This window comes from Mercenaria mercenaria, chromosome 19 (genome assembly GCF_021730395.1).
Source record: "Mercenaria mercenaria strain notata chromosome 19, MADL_Memer_1, whole genome shotgun sequence".
In the NCBI taxonomy this organism is placed as follows: Eukaryota; Metazoa; Mollusca; class Bivalvia; order Venerida; family Veneridae; genus Mercenaria; species Mercenaria mercenaria.
In genome coordinates this window covers 6,414,790-6,441,733 of record NC_069379.1, presented here as the reverse complement: position 1 = coordinate 6,441,733, position 26,944 = coordinate 6,414,790, and the positions used below count along the sequence as shown (strand labels likewise).

Sequence of the window (26,944 nt, the reverse complement as noted above, 5' to 3'; positions counted from 1 at the left end):
TAAAGAATATAATTCTCAACGATACATCCAGCACTTTATATGCACTAACGAGAAAGATGTGCATGGTACGCATTTGTTTGCCGCAGATGCATGAACAAATCCACAAAGGGATAATGTTACGAGCAACAGACACTGAGACACACTTGTGTTTTCTGTAGTAAAACAGTTTGCTAGTTGTTAGTTGTTGCTTCGTTCGGCCGTTCCAAACAGTTCCGGTACATGCTGACTAATTCCTTATTAAGCCGTCTTTTTGGCTAAAAAACAAGGAAAAAATCCAACAAGAAAAAAAGAACGTAGCCATCTATACAACACTTAAAGCTAACATTCTTTATGCATTATCTAGTTGTGATACTGCCTCAACAAGTTTGCAAGCATAGGCTGTCTTTACTTACGGTTATGCCTCGTTTAAAGATCTGAAAAGGGCACATGACAACTGGAAGGATAGGTTGTTCTATCATGCAAGGAATGAAGCCAGAGTATATTTTCTTAAGCAATTAGACGTACTGAAAGCAACCTCCTAAGAGATGTTCACGTATGTAGCTAAGAACATTGTATCAAGCAGGTTGTAAACAGGCACTTATAGCATACATTGGCATTGCTAATCCTGTCGACTGGAAACGGACAAGAGAACTGTTACTTGGCTTTAATTATGTTATACACTACAAAGGCAGATATAAATGTATCAAGCCAATGCTGTGTACTCAGACATAACATTTTGAAGACCTTTGTGCTAGAGAGTGAAATACTGGAAACTATTACAGTTTTAGTTAAATATTCAAAGGGTTTTTACGCCTAAAGTTAAAGTTGTTTGTTTAGGGTAATCTTATCATAACGTTTCTTTCAACTTTTGAAAGTTCATGACAAATTCTTGGGGCATTACCCTAAACAAGCAATTATTCTAGGCCTTATAATTGCGCTACTCGAAGGTATTCCTAACACTATATAAGAGCACAAATCAGCTATGATTATAACTAGGATGGTCTGCAATAGTCATTTTACCCGTGCTGAATGAGCTCCATCGGCTATAAAATGTTGCAGAGTATTGCACTCAAAAATTTCTGTAAGTTTTAAATTTTTTTATCAAAGGTAATGAAACTTTGTGGTATTGAATACAAATGTTTTACAATTATGAATACAAAATGTTTATTTACTTTTACTGCATCAGCACAATCAAGGTCAATGAACCTCTTGACCAAGCATTTGCTCAACACAGAAATCAAGCCTCACTTTGAAAGTGAAATTTTGCAGACGACTCTCCCATTTCTTTTCAACAAAATAAGGTGACCGGAAACCTACATCATCTAAGAGGTAAACCAGTCTAGACCAGTATTACCAAGAAATAACTTATAATTTGCTCTTACAAAGATGGTGTAGCTATCAAAGCAAATTGTAGTGAAGTTGTCATTAGCGGTTAACTGGTGCAAAAGATTTGCCGGCTCCTGGTAAGGAAGGTGGTGGTGTTGTGTTGCCATGTAACTATACTTTTCAAAAAAGGAGATGTATGGATCTTTACTTTGCTAAACTCAGACAGTTGCTTAAAATTACCAAAGAAGGTGGTGTAATGGAATTGGTAAAAATGGAATAGATTACAGTTGTATTGGTTAGACTAAAAATGGTTTCTTAAAGGTTATTTCCATTGTCTTGTAATAAAAACAGCGAAACTTGAAATTTTTAAGTATGATTCTTCATATGTTTAGATGTTCTATTAAAGAATAATAAGCAGCTGATATCTGTTTTTTGATATGGTTTTAGGATGATCCCCACCCTACACTGGCACGTAATCCGGTATTGGTGAATATGATTCGCTATTGGAGAATACACCGATGACTTACAAACCATCATTTCAACACTGTAATGAAAATCTTTTAAAATCTTTTAAATTTTGTTTTATTAAGGGAATAATAACGCATATTTAAAGGCCAGTTGATAAACAGTTTTTGTGAGGTGAAATGAATCATCGCTAAAAAAAACTCGTAAGTGATCCGTTATTGGCAACCAAACTGTATGAATTAGCAATAATAAATACAGCAATACATTTAGTACACATTCCACCATTTTCTTTTGTTATAAAGAAAGCATTAGGATACTGGTATGCTTTAGCTTGAAGTCATTAATTGTCTTGAAAAACATATAAAATTGTGTTTTGTATATGTTTTACAGGGATATAAATTAGAGATTGCAATACAAAAGAACCCCCCACACACACATACACAAAATGACCCCTTATTTAGCTTCTGTTTTTAATGTAAATATATTTGCCTAATAAATATATCAATAGGGAAATCTAATCATTGGTACCCCATGTACAGTATTACTAGGGGCGTTCAATATGTTGCTCCGTATGTAGTTCAGTAACCGTTGGTTATTTTTAGATGTGGGTTTTGGCACATTATAGAGCAATTTATTGGAAACAAATGCTATATGAATTATAAAAATCGACAGGTTCAAAGTAAAAATATAATCCTTTTAGCGAGGTGTACTCAGGTGTACTGGACCATAATTATAATTTAGGTTTGTTCTGGGAATCGAGAGTCTCCGAAAAATAGAATAACTTGTAAAATCACAAAATTCTATCTTTTTTCTACGAGGTACAGCAATTTGTGATGAGTTTGCGTTTGTTTTAAACTATTTATTGCATTTTGAATTTTACAACACAACTAAAACTATCTAAACTCGAGGTTGATTCCATCTTGAATGGATGTTGAGAGCAATTAATCAAAGTTGTAAGAACTAGTTTCGCAATCGAGAATTCAGATACTAGTATCAACTTAAATACAATATTTTTTTTTAAACGATGATTAACGCGCCTGACAAAATTGCAGAGGCTTATTGTACTCACCTTATCATTTTCGAGTAAAAATATATACGCTCAATTTAAAACTCTTATAAACTTTTTTTATTTTAGTTTTCATATGTTTTTGTGAAGATCAAGATTTGTTTTATCTGTTTAAACTGAACATTGAACTATAGTTCTAGTTGTTGAATAGTAGAATCAAGGAATTGCATATTACAATCTCAATATTTTGGACATAAAATTGTCCAGTATACCCGAGTAGATCTCACTCAAATGATTATATTTTTACTTTGGATCTACCAATTTTTATAATTTATATAGCATTGTGTTGCCAATACATTGTTCTATAATGTGCCGAAAACCGCATCTAAGAATAATAAGCGGTTACGGAACTACAGACGGAGTAACATTACATATTGAACACCCCTCGTACTACTGTCAAATCGATGTGAGAATGAAAATTGGATGGAACAGGAATGCAGTCTATTATATGAATTACAGTATGAACGTATATGTGAACTTGTTTTATAAAATACCCTTAATGAACCTAAAAATGTAAAAAATGTTTAAGTAATGTTTTGGTATAGTTAAATACTAAAATTAGTTTTGTTTACTTGAGTGATAATATATTCATACTTAAAAATAAAGACATCCTGTATACGAAATTTTAAAACAATTTTCCCACTTTAGGGCCTCATGTATGTCATTTGTCTGTGTCTTATATAGTAAATGTGTATAAAATGTAACTGAATAAATATAATGTCAAGAATAATTACTTATTTAGGTCATAAATTAACTTTTTTGACATTGCTTTCAAAAATATATGAATAAAATAAATAAAATATAGGTCCCGTTTTGGGGCCTCATTTTAAGCTAACTGAGGTTAGCGAACTGCGTGTCTCTTCTTTGTTTTGGATTTAGCATACTTTATGATAGTTGTATACAAAGTTTGGTGCTTTCTTCACAAAAGGAAATATCTTTTCGCTATAACCTATACGCTAATATATATATTTATTATACCTATATAAATTCTGTCAAAAATGCAGCTTGTATTTCACAAGGAAATACATACAGGCTGAAAAAATCCCGCATTGTACCTTCCAAAAATCCCGTATTGTACCTTCCGTATTGTATGTTGCCGGACTGCTTTCATTAATATGCATGAGGTGACACGGTTATAAAAATAGCGCACACATAAACACCACACATTTGATTTTAACATCAACAAACATTTAAGATTTCGTTCGATTACAAATAAACAAACACAAAGGTGGAGGTATATAATAAAAGGATCATTACAACAGTAACTAGATCTGGGAGTTTATATTCGGCTCTCGTGGATTTTGCAAGAACGGGTCGCACTCGGCGCGCCGATCTGGCAAAATACACTCGAGCCGAATACCACACTCTATAACGCGACACCACAAGACAACATGACACCAGCTCGGACAACGTGACACTTTAACGAGATTGTTGTCGTTTTGAAGTAAGTATTTTCAAATGTGTCTATATACAATGTGAATCACTGAAAACCAGGTTCCTGCAAGGTTTCGAGGATAGAAAGAGGCATGTAACGGAATGTTTTCTGAATTAAAAATAATCACACGAATGGCTAATCCACGGCAAGCTTTTCATTGATTTGGATATTGAACCGAGGTTTTTTTTTCTCATTTCTGAAGCAACAAGCTTGACATTACCCTCAATAAACAGCCCAACATTTTATCTCTTTGTCTGCCAAATATCCCGGCGAAATCTCGACATTTTCGACCGGATTACGGTGAATTGCTAGATAAGGCGTATAACCTAAATTAATTAATTATTAACAAAAATGAATACAACGACCCGTTATACCAGAAAACACGTGTAAATTCGATAAAATACTGCAGACCGAGCGAAATAAAGGCAAGAAAACGTATGATCAAATGTTGGTGTCAGACAGAACATCTTATCATCGCGTTATCACGTTATAGAGTGTGAATACAGCACCCCAGATCGAGCTACTCTTATAATAACCCTATTGTATTTCACCTTTTGCAGTCGAGGTGTTTTACTGTGCGAGTTGCTTCAATTTAATGTTTTTCTCATGTATAAAAATCTGAGCAAAATTGAGAAAGATACATTTCGGTGCAGTTCGCTCGCTCCTAGTTTCTTTAGGAAATTAAAACAAATATGTGTATTTTTTACTTGTCTCCACACTGTTTTGCATAAAATATCCAATGAACAACTTTCTAGTTCAGTACTGCTTAAATGTTCCATAATCGAGAATGCTAAGCAAGCGAAATTTTATGGTAAGTTTTTCAGCAACTTTTAGACAGTAAGTCTACATCGAAGTAATAAAACGTAACATTTGTCAGACATGCATGCATTCCAACTCTTGACACTTACCGTTGGTCTTCTCGCAAAGTTCCTGTACCTAAATATAAAAAAGCAGTATGAAGGATTCACTTGCCATAAATATTTCATCACTAAAATGTTTTTGTTAGAAACTTTTTTAAGTTTTGTTTTATGTGCATATTATTCTTACTAAAAAATCATAAATACGTAAAAGAACTTTTTTGTTGGAACACAATTAAAAACCTTAAAATTGCAAACAGATCACGGCCATTGTCTACTTGTTCAACAATCCCGTTTATATAAAGATGACTTGTGCAAAATATTTAAAAAAAAAACACCATATCTGTACGGAAATAGGGCCTGTTTTACAGCTGTAAAACTTCTGTAACAGACCTGTATTTTGAAATTACAGCTGTAATCCAGCCAGCATGACTATATCGGCCCGATATAGGTATAATATCGGAATGTCGGCAAAATGTGCCGATGTAGGGCCGACGTCGGCCGTTGTAGTGCCCCAGAGTATTGAAATCGGTAGATCGGCAACAATTAGTGTAACTATTTCGTATGTCGGATTGACATCGGGCCGATATTGGATTCTCTAATATAACTATACTTTTCAAAATATTATTGATAAACGTGAAAAAAGTAATCTAATTATTTATATATGCTAATTAATTATTTATTAATTATTTATTAAACAAATGTGATGTATGCCAGAATTAATCAAACTAGGTTCCAAACAAAATTTTTAAACGGTATTTGTCAAAATTTTATAAATTTTTATATAACAAAGGGAGGTAATAATTAAGATGCATTTTTATTTTCATGGAAAAGGCCGTCATAGAAGTATTTATATTTACAAAAAAAATGCAAATATAAAAATGTTTAAAATTCTTATTGAACATTAATTAAACACTCTTTACCACTTTAATTCCAAAATTTTAGAAGATGTGATGTCTGTGAGAATTTCAGTTATATCCCGCCAAAATGCATTAAAGATGGCTGACAATACTCATGTTTCCCTCCAAAAATGTTATAGCTGTAATTTTGGGACATGGCCATTTTACAGCTGTAACTTTCAACAGTGAAATTTTTACAGCCGTAAATTGAGATCTTCATATTTTACACCTGTAAATTTCAACTGTATTTCTGATCATATTTCCACTTACAGGTCTTTATCCAGCCATAGATAACGGCCCGATATCAAACCGACGTCGTTGTATATAACGGCCCGACATCGGCTTCAATTTCGGCTGCAAATAGGAATGATGTCGGCCCGACGTCGGCAGACGGTATCGGGCCAACAACATAATGACATTGGTCCGATATTGGCAAACGATATTTGGCCAACATCAAAATGATATCGGCCCGATATTGGGAGATAGTATCTTGGTCGCGAAATAGTGTGACACGCAATGCTTTATAAAAATATACACTTGAGAACTGATGTGTCTCGCATCATGTGTAATGATGCCTTTTTAATTTTATTGATATAAAATTTTTCACAACTATATACTGCATGTTTTATACAGTTACGTAATATTTCTGTATATTCTTTACACTATTAAAATTATCTATTTTAGTTGTAAAAGGACACGTTTAAGTACATACATTAACTATTTACACTATATTGGAAGCCGATAAGTTTAAAATAAAATAATGTTTCCATGACAAAGAAAGTTTTATAAACAAGATCTGCGTATGCTCTACTTTGTATCCTACTCTTGAATTTTGCAACTGCTATACTGTAAACATACTATATATTTTTCTTTACTTACTAGATAATTTATTTTGCCGTTTTTGTAGTAATTGCTATCCGATCTAGACAAATGCAATTCATCCTAAAACTTTTTGCACCTCTACTGTCGTCCCTTAAAATAATGCCCTTTTTTCAACACCTATACTTTTTCTACAGATGTAACTTTTAGGCATTTTACAGCTGTAACGTTTTCATTTCTACAGCTGTTCTTTTTTTATAGCTGTAGCTCATTTGCATACTTCGAACTGTTTTGCAGTCGTTTTACAGCTGTAAATTGAAATCTACAGCTGTTATATCAATGTTGTTATATAAAATCTACAGGCGTAAATTTGAAATAATTATGACTGTTATTTTGAACAAAAATACAGATCTTTTACAGCTGTAAAATTTCGTACAGGTTCATTTACTGATTTACTGCAGTGGTGTAATAACACAAAAGGGTCACGATGACCAGAGTTTTACAGCTCAAACATGTATAACAAGAAAGAGGTCAGCCAAATTATCATGAATACTGTCCTACAGATACAGGGGAGAAGAATTTTAAATATAATGCCATGTAGGAACAAGAGGGCCATGATGGCCCTATATCGCTCACTTGAGTTAAGTTGCTTGCTTGGACAAATTTCTTTGCTAAAGCTTCAAAAACAAGAAAGTAGGTCAGTAGGTCATATTCATGGTCACTGAAAGTTAGTTCGAAGATTAGTGTTCAAAACTGTACATGTCATCCAAATTTCAAGGCTGTATCATAAAAAAACAAGAAAGAAGGTCAGTAGGTCACATTCATGGTCACTGAAAGTCAGTTTTCAGATCGGTGTGCAAAACTATACATGTCATCCAAATTTCAAGGCTGTATCTTAAAAAACAAGAGAGTAGGTTAGTAGGTCAAGGTCACACTCGGGTGACCCTTATCACTTGGGGTCATCAGATAATTACAATTAAACAGTCTAGGAAATATGATCTGATAATTTTTGAAGTATTTTTTCCTATATAACTCATGTATCAAGTGACCCCTAGGGCGGGGCCTCTTTTCAACCCAGGGGCATAATTCAAACAAACTTGTTAGCGATCAACTAGGCAATGATTCATACAAAATATCAAAGGCATAGGCCTTGAACTTTCAGACAAGAAGATTTTTAAAGTTTTTTCCTATACAAGTCTATGTAAAATTTGGGACTCCCCCCAGGGCAGGGCCTCTTTCACCCAAGGGGCATAATTTGAACCCTTTTGGTAGTAGTCCACTAGGCAATGCAACATACCAAATATCAAAAGCATAGGCCTTGCAGTTTCTGGCAAAAAGATTTTTAAAGGTTTTACCTATATATGTCTATGTAAAACTTGGGAACCTCGTGGCAGGGCCCATTTTCACCCCAGGGGAATAATTTGAACAATCTTTGTAGATGACCACAAGACAATGCTACATACCAAATATCAAAAGCCTAGGTCTTGTGGTTTCAGACAAGAATATTTTTATTAAATTTTTTTTTCCTATGCAGGTCTATATAAACCATGTGACCCCCGGGGCGGAGCCATATTTCATCCTAGGGGGATCATTTGAATAATCTTGATAAACGACTACTAGATAAGGCTACATATCAAATATCAAAGCACTAGGCCCTGTGGTTTTGGAGAGGAAGATTTTCAAAGTTTTTCCCTATATAAGTCAATATAAACCATGAGATTCCCAGGTCGGGGACATATTTGACCATAGGGGGATAATTTGAACAAATTTGGTAGAGGACTACTAGATGATGCTACATACCAAATATCAAAGCCCTAGGCCCTGTTTCTTGGACAATTCTTTGAACAACTTATCCCTGTGAAGTTTCATCAAAATTGGCCTGATCATTTAGGAGGAGATGTTGTTTAAAGGAAAGTGTGGACGGACGGACGACGGACGGACGCCGGACGGTGAGCGATCACAATAGCTCACTCTGAGCCTTTGGCTCAGGTGAGCTAAAAACCAGATCCGGCAGCCACGTTTCTTGACAAATCAAGATGGCTTTAACAATTTTAGTACACGGTCACCCAGAGAAACATCTACATCTACTACATCTACGGGGATACTCCCAACAATCAATTTCTGATCATTTAAACTGGGAAGTCGGGGAAGTTGTTAAAACATGTTGCTATGTTACATGACGCATAATATGCATGTGTTAAGATAGTAAGAGTAGTAGTTAAAAGTAAAAACAGAATGATGATATTAGTACATATACGAATCTAGGTCAGATGTGAAGCACTGAAGGTTCACACTGTCCTTGATGTTGTAAGGCAAGGCGTTCCAGTATCTGTGAAAAAAATAGCATGCCTCTACTGGCCATGTTTCTCAATCGGAAATAAGTTGTATAATACTCGCAAATAATCACCAAAGGAACATTTCCGTAAAAATAATGAAAACTGGATTTTTTGTTTGAAGATATCTCTATTGTTAGCTCTTACGACAATGACCCTTGACAAATCAATCAATTTTAACAAACTTAGTAAAGTGTCACAAAAGGCTTGTTTGTGCAACATCATTTTAAAATTGATTATGTAGTTTCTGTACATATAAGGAAAGGTAGCCACAACCCCCATTTGTTTTGAAAAATCTGAATAATTCTAACAATCTTTGTATAGGTCATCTATGGAATATTCCACGAATTTAATTCTAGAAATTAAACCACCTGTATTAGAGACACGGCAATATATTCTTGATGAATTAGAATGATTTGACCAATCTTCGTAACGGGTGATCCAAGGAACATTCATGTAAAATTGTTTTAGAATCAGAACAGCAGTTTCTGTCAACAATACCCTTAACAAGAGCTGTCCGTAAGACAGCGCGCTCTCAGTGCTTGGCCCTGAATTAGAGCTTTGCCAGTAAAAAATATCTAAGTTAAAAAGGGACATAACTCTGTCAAAATTCAAATCAGAGTTATGGGAATTGTGTCTCTTGGTGTAGACTTTGATAGTAAATAACTATTTTGAATTTCAAGTCAAAAGCTTTAATAGTAACACAGATATTTGACTTTATCAAATATTTTAACAAAAAAGTCTAAGTTATAAAGGTGCATAATTCTGTCAAAATGCAAAATTCGGAGTTATGAGGATTGTTTCTCCTGGTGCAGACTTTGATGATAAATAAGTATTTTAAGTTTCAAGTCAAAAGCTTTGATTTTAACAGAGATATGTGACTTTATTAAAAACTTTAACCAAAAATTCCAAGTTAAAAAGGGGCATAATTCTGTCAAATTTCAATCAGAGTTATGGGAATTGTGTCTCCTGGTAGAGACTTTGATAGAAAATAACTACTTTGAGTTTCAAGTTAAAAGCTTTAATATTAACAGAGATATTTGACTTTATCAAAAAAAAATTAACAAAAAAATTTAAGTTAAAAAGGGGCATAACTCTGTCAAAATTCAGATCAGTGTTATAGGGATTGTTTCTCCTGGTGTAGACTTTGATGGTAAATAAGTTTTTTTAAGTTTCAAGTCAATAGCTTAGCTGGTTACAGAGATATTTGACTTTATCAAAAACTTTAACCAACGGCGACGCCGACGCCGACACCTGGGCGAAAAGTCGAGCTAAAAAATTCAACTACAAAAATATAGAGAAAAGTAGCCACGCCCTCTGGTAGCGGATCGAAATAATTTGTGAATTCTTGCTAGTGAGCAAAGAACACGTGTGAAAAAATATTTTAAAATCAAGTCAGACGTTTCTGTCATGAAGATGTTTAATTTGTTTTACAATGTGTATATTGGGAAAAGTTATAAAACTATTTTGAAATCGGATCAGGTGTAAAGGGGACGTCGTTCAAAGATATTTTCAATTTTTAGTTCTGGGGGCCCCTATGTTCAACAAAGAAGCACCGTTGGAACATCTTCGGAAGAGCAATACCCATGCCGTCATTCTCCAACAAAGGTTTCATTTAGAGACGGATGGACTACAAAGGGTGAATGAGCACAATAGCTGGCATTGAGCGCGTTTTGCACTATTGAGCTAAAAGTAGAGATTTGACAGACAAATGGATGACCATTTTTACGTACATTTACGGAAAATTTAACCGTTTTTTATAATTTATGTTCGATTTTATTATATGTATAAACAAGAGCTTACTCTCAGTTGAAGATTCGAAATAGCTGACATCGACTCTTCATACCACTGTCGTAATAATGGGATGTATTTATCATCATTTTTGTCTAAAGGACTGGACTTATACCTCTCTATTACAACTGAAATTGTATCACTGTGTGTAATTTCTGCAATCCTGGTTAAAATACAAGAAGTCTGTTCCCATAAATCTTCAAATACTTCGTTAGAAATATTACCGTCTGGACTATGTCCTACTATCGAATTCCTTAATTTCTTCAGTCGTAAAAGGTCAGCACCGAGTGTGACATCATCTTCAGCAGTTGGGTTATTCCAGCCATTTTCAGGTTCATCTACTGTCCATTTAAACAAATTTACCAGAATTGTAATGAGTAATGAAATATCAATTTCATCCGGGTTTGGATCATTTGTTAACTTCTCAAACTGCTCCGAGGTTATCACATGTCTTTGTTTTAAGTCAAATAGTTCATCGAGAATTGTATGGCTTGCAAAAAAGGCGGCTACCCTCTCCTTTGGTTTATAAAAATAGAACAGGTCTCTAACAGTATCCGTCCCAACGTCAACGATTAGTCTTACGATTTTTAAATAGTTGGCACACCTTTCCGGGTTGTCCGACATGGCCAAAGGAGATGTTTTCCTGTTGAATATTCAATTAGAACATAAAAAATGTATATTGATTCAGATGATAATCTACAATCACTGGTCTCTTTCAAGTCAAAATAAACAAGAATAATCGGGAAACAAGAGGCCCAAATGAGCCTAAGTCGCTAACCTGAAGATAATCTTAACCATCTGACTTTGCTTCTAACTAGGTTTGGTGAAAATCCTTTAAGGTGTTCATTAAAACAAACTATTTAAAGCTTTTTTCTATATTTTGCTCTCATGCAACAAAAACGCATAACCATCAGAAGAAATCATTTAAAAATATTTATATATTAACTCTAGTGGCCCCTTAAACGGTCCCAGAGCCCCCATTTGAACAAATTTGGCATAGGATCTTATAGTGGTGTTACAGACCAAGATCCAGCAAGCGGTTCTTGAAAGGTATTTCTATTTTAAGCTCTAGTGTCTCCAATTGAAAAATTTGTTAAATGATCTTATAATCCTGCTACAAATCAAGTTTGATGAAAATCAGTCAAGCGCCCCTTCCCAGTTGAACAAGGTTTGGAGAGAACCTTAAAACGATGTTACAGACCAAGCTTGATGAAGATCCATAGAGCGGTTCATGAGAAGAAGTCATTAAATAGTATTTCTATTTTAAGCCAAAGCGCCCCAGTTTGAATTACTTTGAGAAAGAACTTTATAATGATCCTACAGACCAAGTTAAATGAAGATCCATCTAGCTGTTCATCAAAAGAAGTCGTTTAAAGGTATTTCTAGTTTTAGCTCTATCGGTCCTTAAAAGTGGCCAAGTTACCCCCAATTGAACAAAATTGGGAGAGGACCTTATAATGATGCTTCAGACCAAGATCGATGAAAATCTTTTCACGGTATTTCTAGTTTTAGCTTTAGTGTCCCTTAAAAGGGACCAAGTTCCTCCTGGATAAGAGGGATTGGAAGAGGACCCTATAATGATGATACAGACCAAGTTTGATGAAGATCCATCGAACGGTTCATGAGAAGAAGTTCTTTAAAGGTTATTCTATTCTTATCTCTGGCGGACCCTAAAAGGGGCAAAGGTAAACTATTGGAATAAATTTTAATTAACTTGATAGAGGTCCATGCCATGATGCTACTGACCAAGTTTAGTGTAATTCTGACCAGTAGTTTAAAAGGTGTTTAAGTAAAAATGTTGACGCAGGACAATAGACGACGGACGCCGGACCATCCATTTATACTAATAGCTCACCTTGAACAAAGTTTAGATGAGCTAAGAAAGCGATGGATGATCTCCGAAATATGATAAATGCATGTAAAAGCACAACAGTGGAATTCACTGACTACTCACATATAGTTTACTAATGTTAAATAATCAAAGAGCAATTTCTCATTAAAAATAATTATCCCACCGGATCATGAAGATACACATTTCCTCTCAAGAGTGAAGCATCCTAAGAATTCTGACTGCTGAGAAATACTTCTGTCTAAGAAGACGCTATAATCTACTAATATTGAGTAACCAAAGGGCAATAACTCAATAAAAGTCATCCAACTGAAACAAGAAGAAAAAATGTGCATCTCATCCGGAGAAGAGCTTCCTATGAAGTTTCGATAAATTCAAGCCAGTGGTTGCTGAGGAATACTCTGCACTATAGTTTACTTATGTTGAATAATCAAAGGACAATAATTGAGATGTAATTTGTTGACAATGGTTGCACAACATAGAGGTATAAGGCATTTATGATAAAATAACTTGAATTGTATCTACAGGGCATGGATGCCTCCACATACCACATACTGCACAATTGCATATCAAGGTTCTTCACCTATGTAACTTTGAAACACACACAATTTCTTCACTATACCCTATATAAGGAAGTTAGCAAAGTGCCATAACACTGGTCAAAATGATCACATCCCATTAAGATTAAGATGAAGATGAAAAAGAAGATGACGATGAGATAAGACAAGATTTATTTAACGTCGGTTATAGATTCCCAGCAGAAGCTTGTATCCGACATAAACATACTATCCTATAACATACAAACAAACAAACTGTAAGTAAGAGCATAGCTAAGACATGATTAAAATATGGGGTTCTAAAAATTAAATATTTTGTAGCAACCTAAAACTATTATTGAAATACATCACAGTGATAGAGACAAGCATATAAAATTAACCGAGACTTCTGTACTTATGAAGTATACTTATAAAACAGCGAAATAAGAAATATTTATACAAGAGGGCCATGAAGGCCCTGTATCGCTCACCTGACCTATTGACCTAAAGATCATAAAAATTAACATTCTGACGAAGTTTTATTAATATATGGTCATAAATGTGGCCTCTAAAGTGTTAACTATCTTCTCCTTTGTTTTGGCCCGGTGACCTAGTTTCTGACCCCCACATGACCCAGATTCAAACTTGACCTTAAGATCATCAAGATTAACGTTCTGATTAAGTTTCATGAAGATACATTTTAAATGTGGCCTCTAGAGTGTTAACTAGCTTTTCCTTTGATTTGACCTAGTGACCTAGTTTTTCAACCCACCTAACTCAGATTTTAATCTGGCCTAAAAATCACCAAGATTAACATTCTGACTAAGTTTCATTAAGATATGGTCATAAATGTGGCCTCTGGAGTGTTAACTAGCTTTTCCTTTGATTTGACCTGGTGACCTAGTTTTTGACCCGACATAACCCAGATTCAAACTGGACCTTAAAATCATCAAGATTAACTTTCTGACCAAGTTTCATGAAGATACAGTCATAAACGTGGCCTCTACTGTGTTAACAAGCTTTTCCATCGATTTGACCTGGTGACCTAGTTTTTGACCCTGGATGACCCAATACCAAACTCTGTCAAGATTTATTAAGGGTAACATTATGACCAAGTTGTATGAAGATTGGGCCAAAATTGTGACCTCTAGAGTGTTAACAAGCTTTTCCTTTGATTTGACCTGGTGACCTGGTTTTTAACTCCAGATAACCCAATATCGAACTCATCCAAGATTTTTTTAAAGGTAACATTCTGACTAATTTTCATTAAGATTGGGCCAACATTGTGACCTCTAGAGTGGTAACAAGCTTTTCCTTTGATTTGACATGGTGACCTTGATTTTGCCCCTAGATAACCCAATATCAAATTCGTCCAAGATTTTATTAAGGGTAACATTCTGACCAAGTTTCATTAGGATTGGGCCAAAATTGTGACCTCTAGAATGTTAACAAGCTTTTCCTTTGATTTGACCTGGTGACCTAGATTTTGCCCCTAGATGACCCAATATCGAACTCGTCCATGATTTTATTGAGAGTAACATTCTGACCAAGTTTCATTAAGATATGGCCAAAATTGTGACCTCTAGAGTGTTAACAGTCAAACTGTTGACGACGACGACGGACGGACGACGGACGACGACGGACGACAGACACAGGGCGATCACAAAAGCTCACCTTTGAGCACTTCGTGCTCAGGTGAGCTAACAAAAACTAAGACCTGTGTAGTATCTGCTGATCATGATTAAGAGTTTAAAACTACAGGAATCGATAAAAAATTATAGCCAAAACTTGAAACTTCTCATAGACGAGTTTAGGTAGAGTGATCAGCAGCTACCATCCATGATAGATTTAAACATGAAAGTATTATAAACAAAACAGAAATACATATGGCATACATGCAAAATAAATATAACTACATCATGCAGCTAATACAGAACTAAAAATAGATAAAATACAGCAAAATCAAGAGTGATGCATAACAGAGTATCAAAACGAAAGAAAATACTAAGCCGATTGGGTATGATTTAGGTACACATGGAACTTGTGACCACTCCAAGACTGGATCTATCTCTTTGATTCCATATAATCTGCGATACACCTAACTTCGTTTGTAAGACTGTTACAGACGTGAGTGGCCTCAAAGCGAAAACTCTTCTTACCTTTCGTGGATGTGCTTACTGTGGGTACTTCAAGAGAGTTCGTTTTCTAACTTATTGGTATTTTCTTTACTAAAAATGCCAAACTAAAGGACAATAATTAAAATTCGATCTTTCGAAACATTTGTAAATTAAATTCTTAGTATCTTTTTTTAAACAGTGGCTTAACCTTGTTGCCTTATCACAGACCTTTGAAAGGTGAACTTTAAAATTTAAAGCGACTAACCCGCACATTGTGAATTATAATTTTTGAAAAAAAAAGTATCACCGAAAGTCAAAATAACGCCACTATTTCATATATATTGTGGGGCCCAGGTGACCATGGTTGTTGGATACAAGAATAGTAATATGATACTCTGTTATGGTTCGAATCCGGTCTTAAGGCTTATCCGAATTTGTGCAACTTGAAATGTTATTATCGACTTATTTTCCGCTAACGGTGTTAACACGCTATTTCTGCATAGTTTACCTGATGAACAACGTACAGACAGATGAACAGATTGTCATTTTTAACGCTAGGTGTCTCTGTTAGGCCGTTTGATAAATATTCATAACTTCTCGTAGATTTTGCGGGTACAGTGGCTGGAAATGTTGGAGTTTACGACATTCCATCTTTGAGTAACCCCTTCCGGTAGTCGATAAAACTTGTATTTTTGTCTTGCATGTGTTCAAAAGATTTATTTTAGGTACAGCACAAGTTATTAGGAGGTAGGATTGGTCCCGAAAGACTTGTGGAGCAAGTGCGCTGACGATTTGACGATAGTAATGGCGGAAGAGCCGAGACCTTGAGTTCCAGCAATTCTGACCGACTTTCCTGCAAATCCATCATCGCATGGTATATAACGAAAAGCGCGCCTTGGATCTACCTCTTCCACGCTATTTACACTAGTACTCGGAACAGGAACATTTCGAAAGTGAAAGTAAGGATGGCGTTCGATGTTTGGATTCAAGTTGGAGTTTCTGGAGTTCAGTTAAGTTATTTCTTGTTTTCTATTTTCTATTTTTTTTAACATCGTGTACAAGAACATGGCGGACGGTGATTATTAATCCTGAAGATTGATGACAGTTCTTGGACTATTTTGTTATACAACGGTGTGTGATGCGGTCAGCCAATCAGAATGCTCAGCGCCGATGACGTTTGTTTTGTTTATGTTTTGCACATGTTCTTCTTTCGTTTTGACGGATAGACAGAAAGAAATGATGTGATGATCCTGGGAGTACTGTCAGCTGCTGATCGTTATGAAAACTTGTTACTTTGATAGTTTTTACCGTTCTGTTTATATTCTGAGTTGCTGATGTTGACTGATTCATGAATTAACTTGATGTACAGAAACGATTATTTAACTATGCATAAAGATGAATGTTTAGCCTAACTGATGTTTTTATCTTTGTGAATTGGGCGAGATGCGGATTATGCTCGTGTCCAACCCTTTTCAATTTCTTCGAGTGCTGCATTATATTTGAGGAACTTCGATTCATTTTAGAAGATGCTGAATTTCAAGATACAGATTTAATACTTTTTCGCATGAAACTTTGCATGTATTTATTTACATGGGCAGTGGTATATGAGTGTCTCACTCATCTCACTCTCATATTTGCAGTTTGCACAGCTTAGATGAGTAATGCTCATCTTTGTGCCTCCTTACGTCCATGATTGAAGACCTAGATCCTGACCAGTCATTTAAAAGTTCTGGTAGAACAAGGGGTACAAAACAGAACAGAACAGAACAGATAAATACGATTTATGAATTTTACTTGTACACATTTTTTTGGAGAATATTTTTCAATTATATTGTTGAAACTCATCATATATTGCTTGTACTTCATCTCTCATGTCTCTCATTCTTTAGGTGGTATATTATAGGTATATCGGGGATTTAGGGTATGGCTCCTTAGGTAAAATTGCTTAAGTAGCCTTGCATGAACTAGGATTTGAACCGCACATTTTTTAAATGATTGTTTTTAAATTCATCGTCCCTGGACCCCGACACATTTTATGGTGTCAGAAGTGGGATGTGCTGTGATGTCTACCAACAGGGAATTTGGCGAAGATTGGTGAATCTGAAGTTGGGAGATGAATCCGGCATATCCAGTGATGCGAACCTTGCGAAAATGATGGTGCGTCCTGGCGAAGAGTGTGCTGGTTTTGTTGGAAAAGAATTTGTTGGAAATGGCGGATTTTGTGAGTTCAGCAGTTCCAGCGAATCCAGCAAATCCTGCAGAAATCAAGATTCCTGCATATCCAGCAGATTGTATTGTACTAAGCAATAAAAGCATTATTAAAGCAGCTGTGTCATATACTAAATGCTTTCAACTCATTTTTTTTTTTTTTTGCTCTTTTCTTAATGTTGTCTAAATTTTTGTAGGCATTATGGGGAAAAGAAGGAATCTTAAAAAGAGAGACAATGAGGGTGAAGGTGCCGATTTAAGTGATTGTATAAGTAATGCTGATACAGACTTTGATGTTGGGGGAGCTGAAGGGGGGCATTCATCTAATACTAATCAAAACCAACAAGTAAGTGACATGCCACGTCGTGACCCTGACCTTTCAGAAACTGATGATTATTGTAACCATGAAAACCTTAGAATGCGTGATAATGTTATGGGTGATTCTGTTAGGCGTAATGATAATCCTGACATGACACAAGCTCTTAAAGAAATAACTTCTGCTATAGTTGATACCATTCGTCAGTCTAATATAGCTTTAACGCAGGGTTTTGGTGATTTGATGACAGAGGTAAGGGGTAGGTTAGATGGAGACAGGCAGACTCAAGGGAATGATGTACCAGTAAGTGTTGCTAGACACAGAGGGCGGAGATCAGCAGGTGGAGTGCATAGGCGCAGGGGTATAAGGTACGGTGTCGGTGATATAGATTCCTCGAGCAATGATACAGGCACATCTGAGGTAAGGCGTAATGTACACCGTGTAGTTATGAAAGAAAGAACTAGGTTGCCGGTGTTTACAGGTAAAGAAACTTGGAAAGTTTGGTTTAACAGATTTTCTGAAGTTGCAGACAGATTTGGGTGGACAGACGATGATAGGTTAGATGAACTGTTGCCTAGGTTACAACATGATGCAGGTGATTTTGTATTTGGTCAATTGCAACCAAATGTTAGGCATGATTACACTAAATTGGTAGAAGAGCTTAACAATCGTTTTAGGGTAATTAGTACAGCTGAGACTTTTGGTGCACAGTTTAGTAGGCGTAGTCAAAAGCAAAATGGGACAGTAGAAGAATATGCTTTAGATCTTAAAAGGTTATACGACAGTGCTTATTCCGAGAGAGATCCAGCAACAAGACGTGAAGATTTACTTCGACGTTTTCTTGATGGTTTGTATGATGATAAAGCTAGTTTTCAGGTTGAATTTGTCAAGGAGCCTACAGATATTGATGAAGCAGTTTTTCAGGTAGTCGCATTCCAAGAAACAAAAGACAGGTCATTTATGGTACAGTCAAATGTTGATAGGGGCATGAAGAGATCTGCTAGACAAGTATGGTATGATACAGAGGATAGTGAAGATGAGACTGCACCAGATGTCAAAGGCAGACCTGGTAAGATGAGTACAAAACGGATCAATGCAGTAAATAATCTTGGGTCAAAAGAAACATCAAAGGTGAGTGGGCAGCCAAAGAAGGTTGACACTGGGTTGGTCAAGAATTCACTAGAGAGAACGAAGGAGAGTATTGACAAGACTTTGAGTGAGCTGCTTAAAAAGCTTGACGAGATTAACAGGGGAAACAACTCCAATCAGAAAAAGGACTACAGATGTTACCATTGTGGCAACTATGGGCATTTTAAACGAGCATGTCCGATGCTTAATGGAGATCAACAGGTGAATCGAGGAATGCACAAGAGAAATGACCAGACAAATTTCAGGCCTATGGGTAATAGTCAAAGAGCTCCTATGCAAGCACAGTCGTTAAACTTTTAGGGGTCGGTTCTGTTGGCCGAGAAACGACCCCTGTTAAAGAGAAACATGGCCATTTTGAAGGTAAAGGTCAAGATAGTATTAGAGAGAAAAAGAAACTACCACACAGTGTTGGTGCTTACATAGATTCTACTGTGCAAGATATACAATTATATTTTACTATTGACACAGGTGCTTCAAAGACAGTTCTTAGCAAGAAGGTTTATGAAAGAATTCCAGAACAGGTAAGACCTATTCTGAGAAAAACTTCAACTTTATCAGGTGCAGGTGGTAATGTACTGAAAGAATATGGCAAAGCTTTATTTGAAATTAAGCTAGGGCCTCTGGTGATTACAAGAGACATCATTGTTGCTGAAATTAATGATGAAGGCTTACTTGGTGCAGATATAATGCAAGAGGATGTAAGTGGACCTAGCGACTTACTATTAAGCAAGGGAGTATTGAATTTTCATGGAAATGAAATACCAATTTTGCAAGTAGGCAAAGATAACAGAATAAGACAAGTGACAGCTGCTGATTATTATGTAGTACCAGGTAAAAGTGAGCAGGTGATAGATGTTTTTGTAGAAAGGTTACCTGAAGATGACTATGACAGGGCTAAGGATGTTTTAATCGAACCTAATTCAGGTTTTACCGATAGATATTCTCTTGTTATTGCAAATACCATTGTCGACATTAACAGCAGTCCTACTCAGAAGGTACGTATAATGAATCCTTTTTCGCAAGCGGTGTCTATAAATCAAGACAGTGTGATTGGTACAGCTGAGGGCTATGTTGATCTGAAGACTATTATGTCTGAAGAGAGTCCTGCAGATAGAGACAACTTTGGTGCTATCCGGCGGATTCAGTATGAGAAAAAAAGTTCTGAAGTTTCATTTAAAAACAAAGTTCAAGACAGAAAGGTTGTACCTGACCACTTGAAGAGTCTCTTTGAGGATGCTGGCAAGGAAAGATCACCAGTCGAGAAAGCAAAAATAGCAAACCTGCTCTTAAATCATGAAAAGGCCTTTTCTAAAGATGAAAATGACCTTGGACGCACGGAGCTGGTTGAACATGAAATCGATACGGGGGATGCAAGACCTATTAGAGTGCCTCCTAGAAGGGTCCCAATCGCATTTGCTGATGAAGGGGCAAAATCTTGGAAAAAATGGAGAGACAGGGCATTATTCAAAAGTCTAAGAGCCCCTGGGCCAGTCCGCTGTGTCTTGTGTTCAAGAAGGATGGAAAAGTTACGCCATGCATAGACTATCGCGCTATCAACAAAATTTCTAAGACTGACAGTTATCCAATTCCAAGAACTAAAGATTGGCTGGACGCGGTAGCTGGAGCAACTTAATTCTCTACTTTTGATATTACAAGTTCATACCATCAGATACCAGTACGAGAGAAAGATATTCCTAAAACTGCATTTGTGACCAAGTACGGGTTATATGAACACTTGACCATGCCTATGGGTATGACAAATTCCAGCGCAACATTTCAGCGGTGCATGGAGGCTGCACTTTATGGACTTCAATGGACTACATGTTTAATTTATTTAGACGATATTGTTGTGTACGCAAGTAACTTTGACGAACATGTAGCATGAGTAAGTGCGGTACTGGAAAGAATTGAGCAAGCAGGTCTTAAACTTAAGCCAGAAAAATGTCATATGTTTCAAAAGTCAGTTGAATTTCTGGGACATACTATTTCAGCAGAAGGTGTTCTTCCGTCTGTCTGGAATGTTAACAAAATTCTTCAGTTTGCAACACCAGAGACAGTCACTCAGGTTCGGGCTCTGCTCGGCATGGGGTCCTATTACAGACGCCATATTAAAAACTACTCACAGATGATGAAACCTCTGATTGATCTGACAAAGAAAGGTAAACAGTTTGACTGGACAAAAGAGTGTGAGGACAGTTTCCAGAATTTGAAGCTTGCCTTGTTAGTCCTGAAATTATGGCTTACCCTAGAGATGACGGAGAGTACATATTAGATTGCGATGCGAGTGTTTTTACAATAGGGTCTGTACTTAGCCAAGTACAAGATGGTGTTGAGAGAGTGATTAGCTATGGTAGTAAAATGTTGACCAAGTCTGAGAAGAACTACTGTGTAACAGACAAAGAACTGTTAGCTCTGAGATACTTTGTAGAATACTATAGGCAGTATTTGTTAGGTAGGAAATTTGTAGTGAGAACAGACCACCAAGCATTAGTCATTTGTTCTCATTTAAGGAACCTAAAGGGAGGTTGGCAAGGTTTTTAGAAATCTTGTCTTCCTATGACTTTGTCATTGAGTATCGTTCAGGTAAGAAACATTCAAATGCAGATGGTATGTCAAGGTGTGTAAAGCCCTTGGATTGTCAGTGCAATTACTTCGTAGAGATGGAGGTTTTAAGGTGTGGGCCATGTAAAAGGTGTGAGGCGGGAGTACGAAGAGACATGCCGGTGCCTGTGGAGAGATATGTTAATAAGATGAGTAAAGGTAACGGTGCGGAAGTGTCTCGTCGATCGACAAAGAGTCCTGAATCTGTTGGAGAGGCTGAGGCAGAGACGACTGTACCTAACGAGAGGTGAAATGTCCTACATAGGCGCCGAAAATAATGTAGAACACGAGGAACCGATCATTAAGGTAAATACAGTAAGAGCCGGTACGCACGAAAATGGAAACAACTCTTTGAGACAATCCTACAGCCATAGTATGGTAAAGGTCTCACAGGAAGGCGGGATTGAAAACTCGGTGAATGAGCTTAAAATTGGTACAGAGATGGAAAACAGTATGAATGGGGATAATTGCAGTAAGGAACCGATGAGGGCAGTTGGGACAGATCTGCAGGAAGGTTGACCTTCGAAGTCAGGGGAAGACAAAGGTGAGAGATTAGACTTAGCAGGGGGTCAGCCAACCACGAGCAAAGATGTGACAGGACAGAGAACAATACTTCAGCAGAGATCTAGCAGTGAGATAGCAGATTTACAACATAAAGACTCAGACCTTAAACTCGTATATGATGCAAAGATGTCAAACCCTGATAATAGACCACACTCAAGCAATGTCACTGATACAGGGCCAGCGACTAAACACTATTGGTTACTATGGGATTCCCTACAGCTGATAGATGGTATTCTTTATAAGAAGTTTTTCCCGAAAAATGGACTCAACCCAGTATTGCAAATGGTGGTGCCTAGATCATTAATGAAAGAAGTATTGCATGAAGTTCATGGCGCAGTGTTAGGGGGACATTTTGGTAGGAAAAAGACTTATCAAAAACTGAAAATGAAGTACTACTGGTATGAAATGAAAGATGATGCCAATAATTGGGTTCGTAAGTGTGACGCATGTGAAGCTGACAAGCGACCAGCGAGGAAGCCTAAAGCGCAACTTGGTAGTTTCTCTGTAGGTAGTGTAATGGAATGTTTGGCTACAGACATCTTAGGTCCATTTCCTTTAACACCTCGTGGCAACAGATATATACTAGTTGTTACTGATCATTTTACAAAGTGGGTTGAAATATTTGCTGTTCCTGATCAGACTGCAATGACTACTGCAAATGTTATCTTAAATGAAGTCATCTCACGATATGGGTCTCCAATTTCTATTCATAGTGACCTTGGTAGTAATTTTGAGAGTAAGATTTTTACAGAACTGTGTAAGTTAACGGAAGTCCGTAAGACTCGAACTTCAGTCAAGAATCCAAAATGTAACGGTCAGGCTGAGAGATTCAATGCCACATTGGTACGTATGATAAAAGCTTATCTTAAAGGTGAACAAACAGATTGGGACCTGAACCTTGGATGTCTTGCCGCGGCCTACAGGGCTACACCACATAGTTCTACAGGTTGACATCCAACATGCTGATGTTAGGGCGTGAGGTAAGAATTCCAGCAGAATTGTCTAGAAATGTCGTGGATGACAATAGTGAAACATCATATGGTGAGTATGCAGAAAAGTTGCGTCAGAGAATAGTTACAGCACATCAGGTTGCAAGGCAGAATCTTGGTAAGGCTTCTTTGCGGAATAAGTATGGGTACGATGTCAAGCTCTCTGAAAGCAGGTATAAAGCAGGTGACTGTGCATGGTATCTTCATGAAACTAGGTTACCAGGTATAAGTCCAAAGTTGCAAACTATGTACAAGTTGTGTGTCATTTTGAAGCGCGTTAACAGTTTGAACTACGTGATTAGGCTTCAAGATTCTGACACATCGCGTGTGGTTCATCATGATAAACTGAAGCCGTATACTGGGAATAAGGTTCCAAAATGGGTAGACAGATTACAGAAGGAAATAAGGTTCTAAACTGGTCAAGGCCAAGGTCTAATCTTGGATATACATTTTTTTTTTGCATGCAAATATTTAGTCTGTGTAACTTCTTTCTCTAGATGGCCTCAGCGATGTTGAAATGTGTAGTCAAGAGGGGCAGAGTCTATCAGTGTGTAACCTGTAACAAGAGAGACGAGAAGTCCAGGATTGAGGCACATTTCTATAGAAGCCATGTTAGTGAATATGATGTACCTTTCAAGTGCCTGACATGTGACTTCAAGTGTGGTGACGCAGGAAAGAAAGACAAAGAGAAGTGTAATGGAGATTTCGTTACAGCTGCTCTATCAATTACCGAGTCACCGAATCCAAGGGTTTTGAGGTGGGGCGAAGACATTATTAAACTTTCTCGGGAAGAATCCAGGAGCCACTGGCTCAGTTTAGGCAACAAGGCAAGCACACCTTCAGAGGAAAGAGTGTTAGAGCAGATCATGTTGAGCGAGGATGGAAATATTTTTACAGACGAGGAAAATGAGAAGGGTAAAGTTGAAGAGAAGAAATCAAGTTGTAGTGCAGAGACACAGACTGAAGGACTGCTTCCGTCAAATAAAGAAAAACTGAACGCTATGTCTGCTAAAATCTGTGACTTACAGGCAGCCCTAGAGAAGCAGAGTGCTCTTATGGACAAGGTATTAGAAAGATCAAACAAAGCTTATGAACTCATTTGTTCGGTACGTAGAGAGCAGGACCGGTGCAGAGAGAGGGAAGCGAGGCGTTATGTAGCCAAACCACGGGAGAGATCACGTTCTCGACATTAACTGTAAATCATGATGTGCTTCAGACTTAGAGACTCATGAAATAGTTTGTAATTTCATGAATAAATAGTTTATACTGTGCTATTTCTTTATATGTTTGTGTATAATTTATTATAACAAACATTTAGCAGAGGGTGGATGTGGGGCCTAGGTGACCATGGTTGGTGGATACAAGAATAGTAATATGATACTCTGTTATGGTTCGAATCCGGTCTTAAGGCTTATCCGAATTTGTGCAACTTAAAATGTTATTATCGACTTATTTTCCGCTATTTCTGCATAGTTTACCTGATGAACAACGTACAGACAGATGAACAGATTGTCATTTTTAACGCTAGGTGTCTCTGTTAGGCCGTTTGGTAAATATTCATAACTTCTCGTAGATTTTGCGGGTACAGTGGCTGGAAATGTTGGAGTTTACGACATTCCATCTTTGAGTAACCCCTTCCGGTAGTCGATAAAACTTGTATATCAGGCTAGAAATTACGAATTTTATTACAAATATATTATTTTTGTCTTGCATGTCTTGCATGTGTTTAAAAGATTTATTTTAGGTACAGCACAAGTTATTAGGAGGTAGGATCGGTCCCGAAAGACTTGTGGAGCAAGTGCGCTGACGATTTAACGATAGTAATGGCGGAAGACCCGAGACCTTGAGTTCCAGCAATTCTGACCGACTTTCCTGCAAATCCATCATCGCATGGTATATAACGAAAAGCGCGCCTTGGATCTACCTCTTCCACGCTATTTACACTAGTACTCGGAACAGGAACATTTCGAAAGTGAAAGTAAGGATGGCGTTCGATGTTTGGATTCAAGTTGGAGTTTCTGGAGTTCAGTTAAGTTATTTCTTGTTTTGAATTTCTATTTTCTATTTTTTTTAATATCGTGTACAAGAACATGGCGGACGGTGATTATTTATCCTGAAGATTGATGACAGTTCTTGGACTATTTTGTTATACAACGGTGTGTGATGCGGTCAGCCAATCAGAATGCTCAGCGCCGATGACGTTTGTTTTGTTTATGTTTTGCACATGTTCTTCTTTCGTTTTGACGGATAGACAGAAAGAAATGATGTGATGATCCTGGGAGTACTGTCAGCTGCTGATCGTTATGAAAACTTGTTACTTTGATAGTTTTTACCGTTCTGTTTATATTCTGAGTTGCTGATGTTGACTGATTCATAAATTAACTTGATGTACAGAAACGATTATTTAATTATGCATAAAGATGAATGTTTAGCCTAACTGATGTTTTTATCTTTGTGAATTGGGCGATATGCGGGTTATGCTCGTGTCCAACCCTTTTCATTTTCTTCGAGTGCTGCATTATATTTGAGGAACTTCGATTCATTTAGAAGATGCTGAATTTCAAGATACAGATTTAATACTTTTTCGCATGAAACTTTGCTTGTATTTATTTACATGGGCAGTGGTATATGAGTGTCTCACTCATCTCACTCTCATATTTGCAGTTTGCACAGCTTAGATGAGTAATGCTCATCTTTGTGCCTTCTTATGTCCATGATTGAAGACCTAGATCCTGACCAGTCATTTAAAAGTTCTGGTATAACAAGGGGTACAGAACAGAACAGAACAGATAAATACGATTTATGAATTTTACTTGTACACATTTTTTTGGAGAATATTTTTCAATTATATTGTTGAAACTTATCATATATGGCTTGTACTTCATCCCTCATGTCTCTCATTCTTTAGGTGGTATATTATAGGTATATCGGGGAATTAGGGTATGGCTCCTTAGGTAAAATTGCTTAAGTAGCCTTGCATGAACTAGGATTTGAACCGCACATTTTTTAAATGATTGTTTTTAAATTCATTGTCCCTGGACCCCGACAATATATACATGAAACTAAATGGTTGATAAGTTTCTAGTTTCCAGATTTACGGGAACATTCGGGTTTTCGCAGTTTTTCTCACGCATTTTTACAAACCGTTACAACGCTTTATTTTGTAAACATTGGCTTTATTTTGTAAACATTGATATAAATATAGAATGAGACGCGACAGTATTTTATGACACTACAGTTCGTTTACTAGGTCATGCGTATTTACACATTTTCAAATTAAACTTTTTCTACTTACAAAATGATCTTTCTACTTTCTGATTATGTTTTGTTTTAGATTGAGCTCACGTTTTTCTTATACTAGAAACTTTAAATTATGGAAGCCGGAGTTAAGGTTACAAAACATAATCTTTAATGTTTACAAACACGATGTTTACAAAAACGAACTGTAACATCACATGGGCAGCAAACCATACACTGTGCATGCGTTTATTTTGCTTCTAAAAATAGGGCGGATAAGTATCTATAAAAAAAAAGTACCGCACAGTATTATGGCGTTTTTATTTTTAGCAACAGGTAAATAAACAATCAGTCCTAAGCAATCTCTTTTAAAAGGAAAAATATTGAAAGTAAGATTAATAGTTGGCT

General features: G+C 36.6%; 1 protein-coding gene across 1 annotated transcript in view; it reads right to left on the bottom strand.

Moving 5' to 3' along the window:
- LOC128551288 (uncharacterized) overlaps window positions 1-26,944 on the bottom strand; it is a 52,119-nt gene that overhangs the window by 9,513 nt on the left and 15,662 nt on the right. The window contains exons 2-3 of the mRNA XM_053532075.1: window positions 10,983-11,613; window positions 5,180-5,207 (exon numbers count right to left, since the gene is read on the bottom strand). Coding sequence (XP_053388050.1) covers window positions 5,180-5,207; window positions 10,983-11,594 — 640 coding nt within the window. The 5' untranslated portion in view covers window positions 11,595-11,613. The remainder of the gene's footprint in view (window positions 1-5,179; window positions 5,208-10,982; window positions 11,614-26,944) is intronic.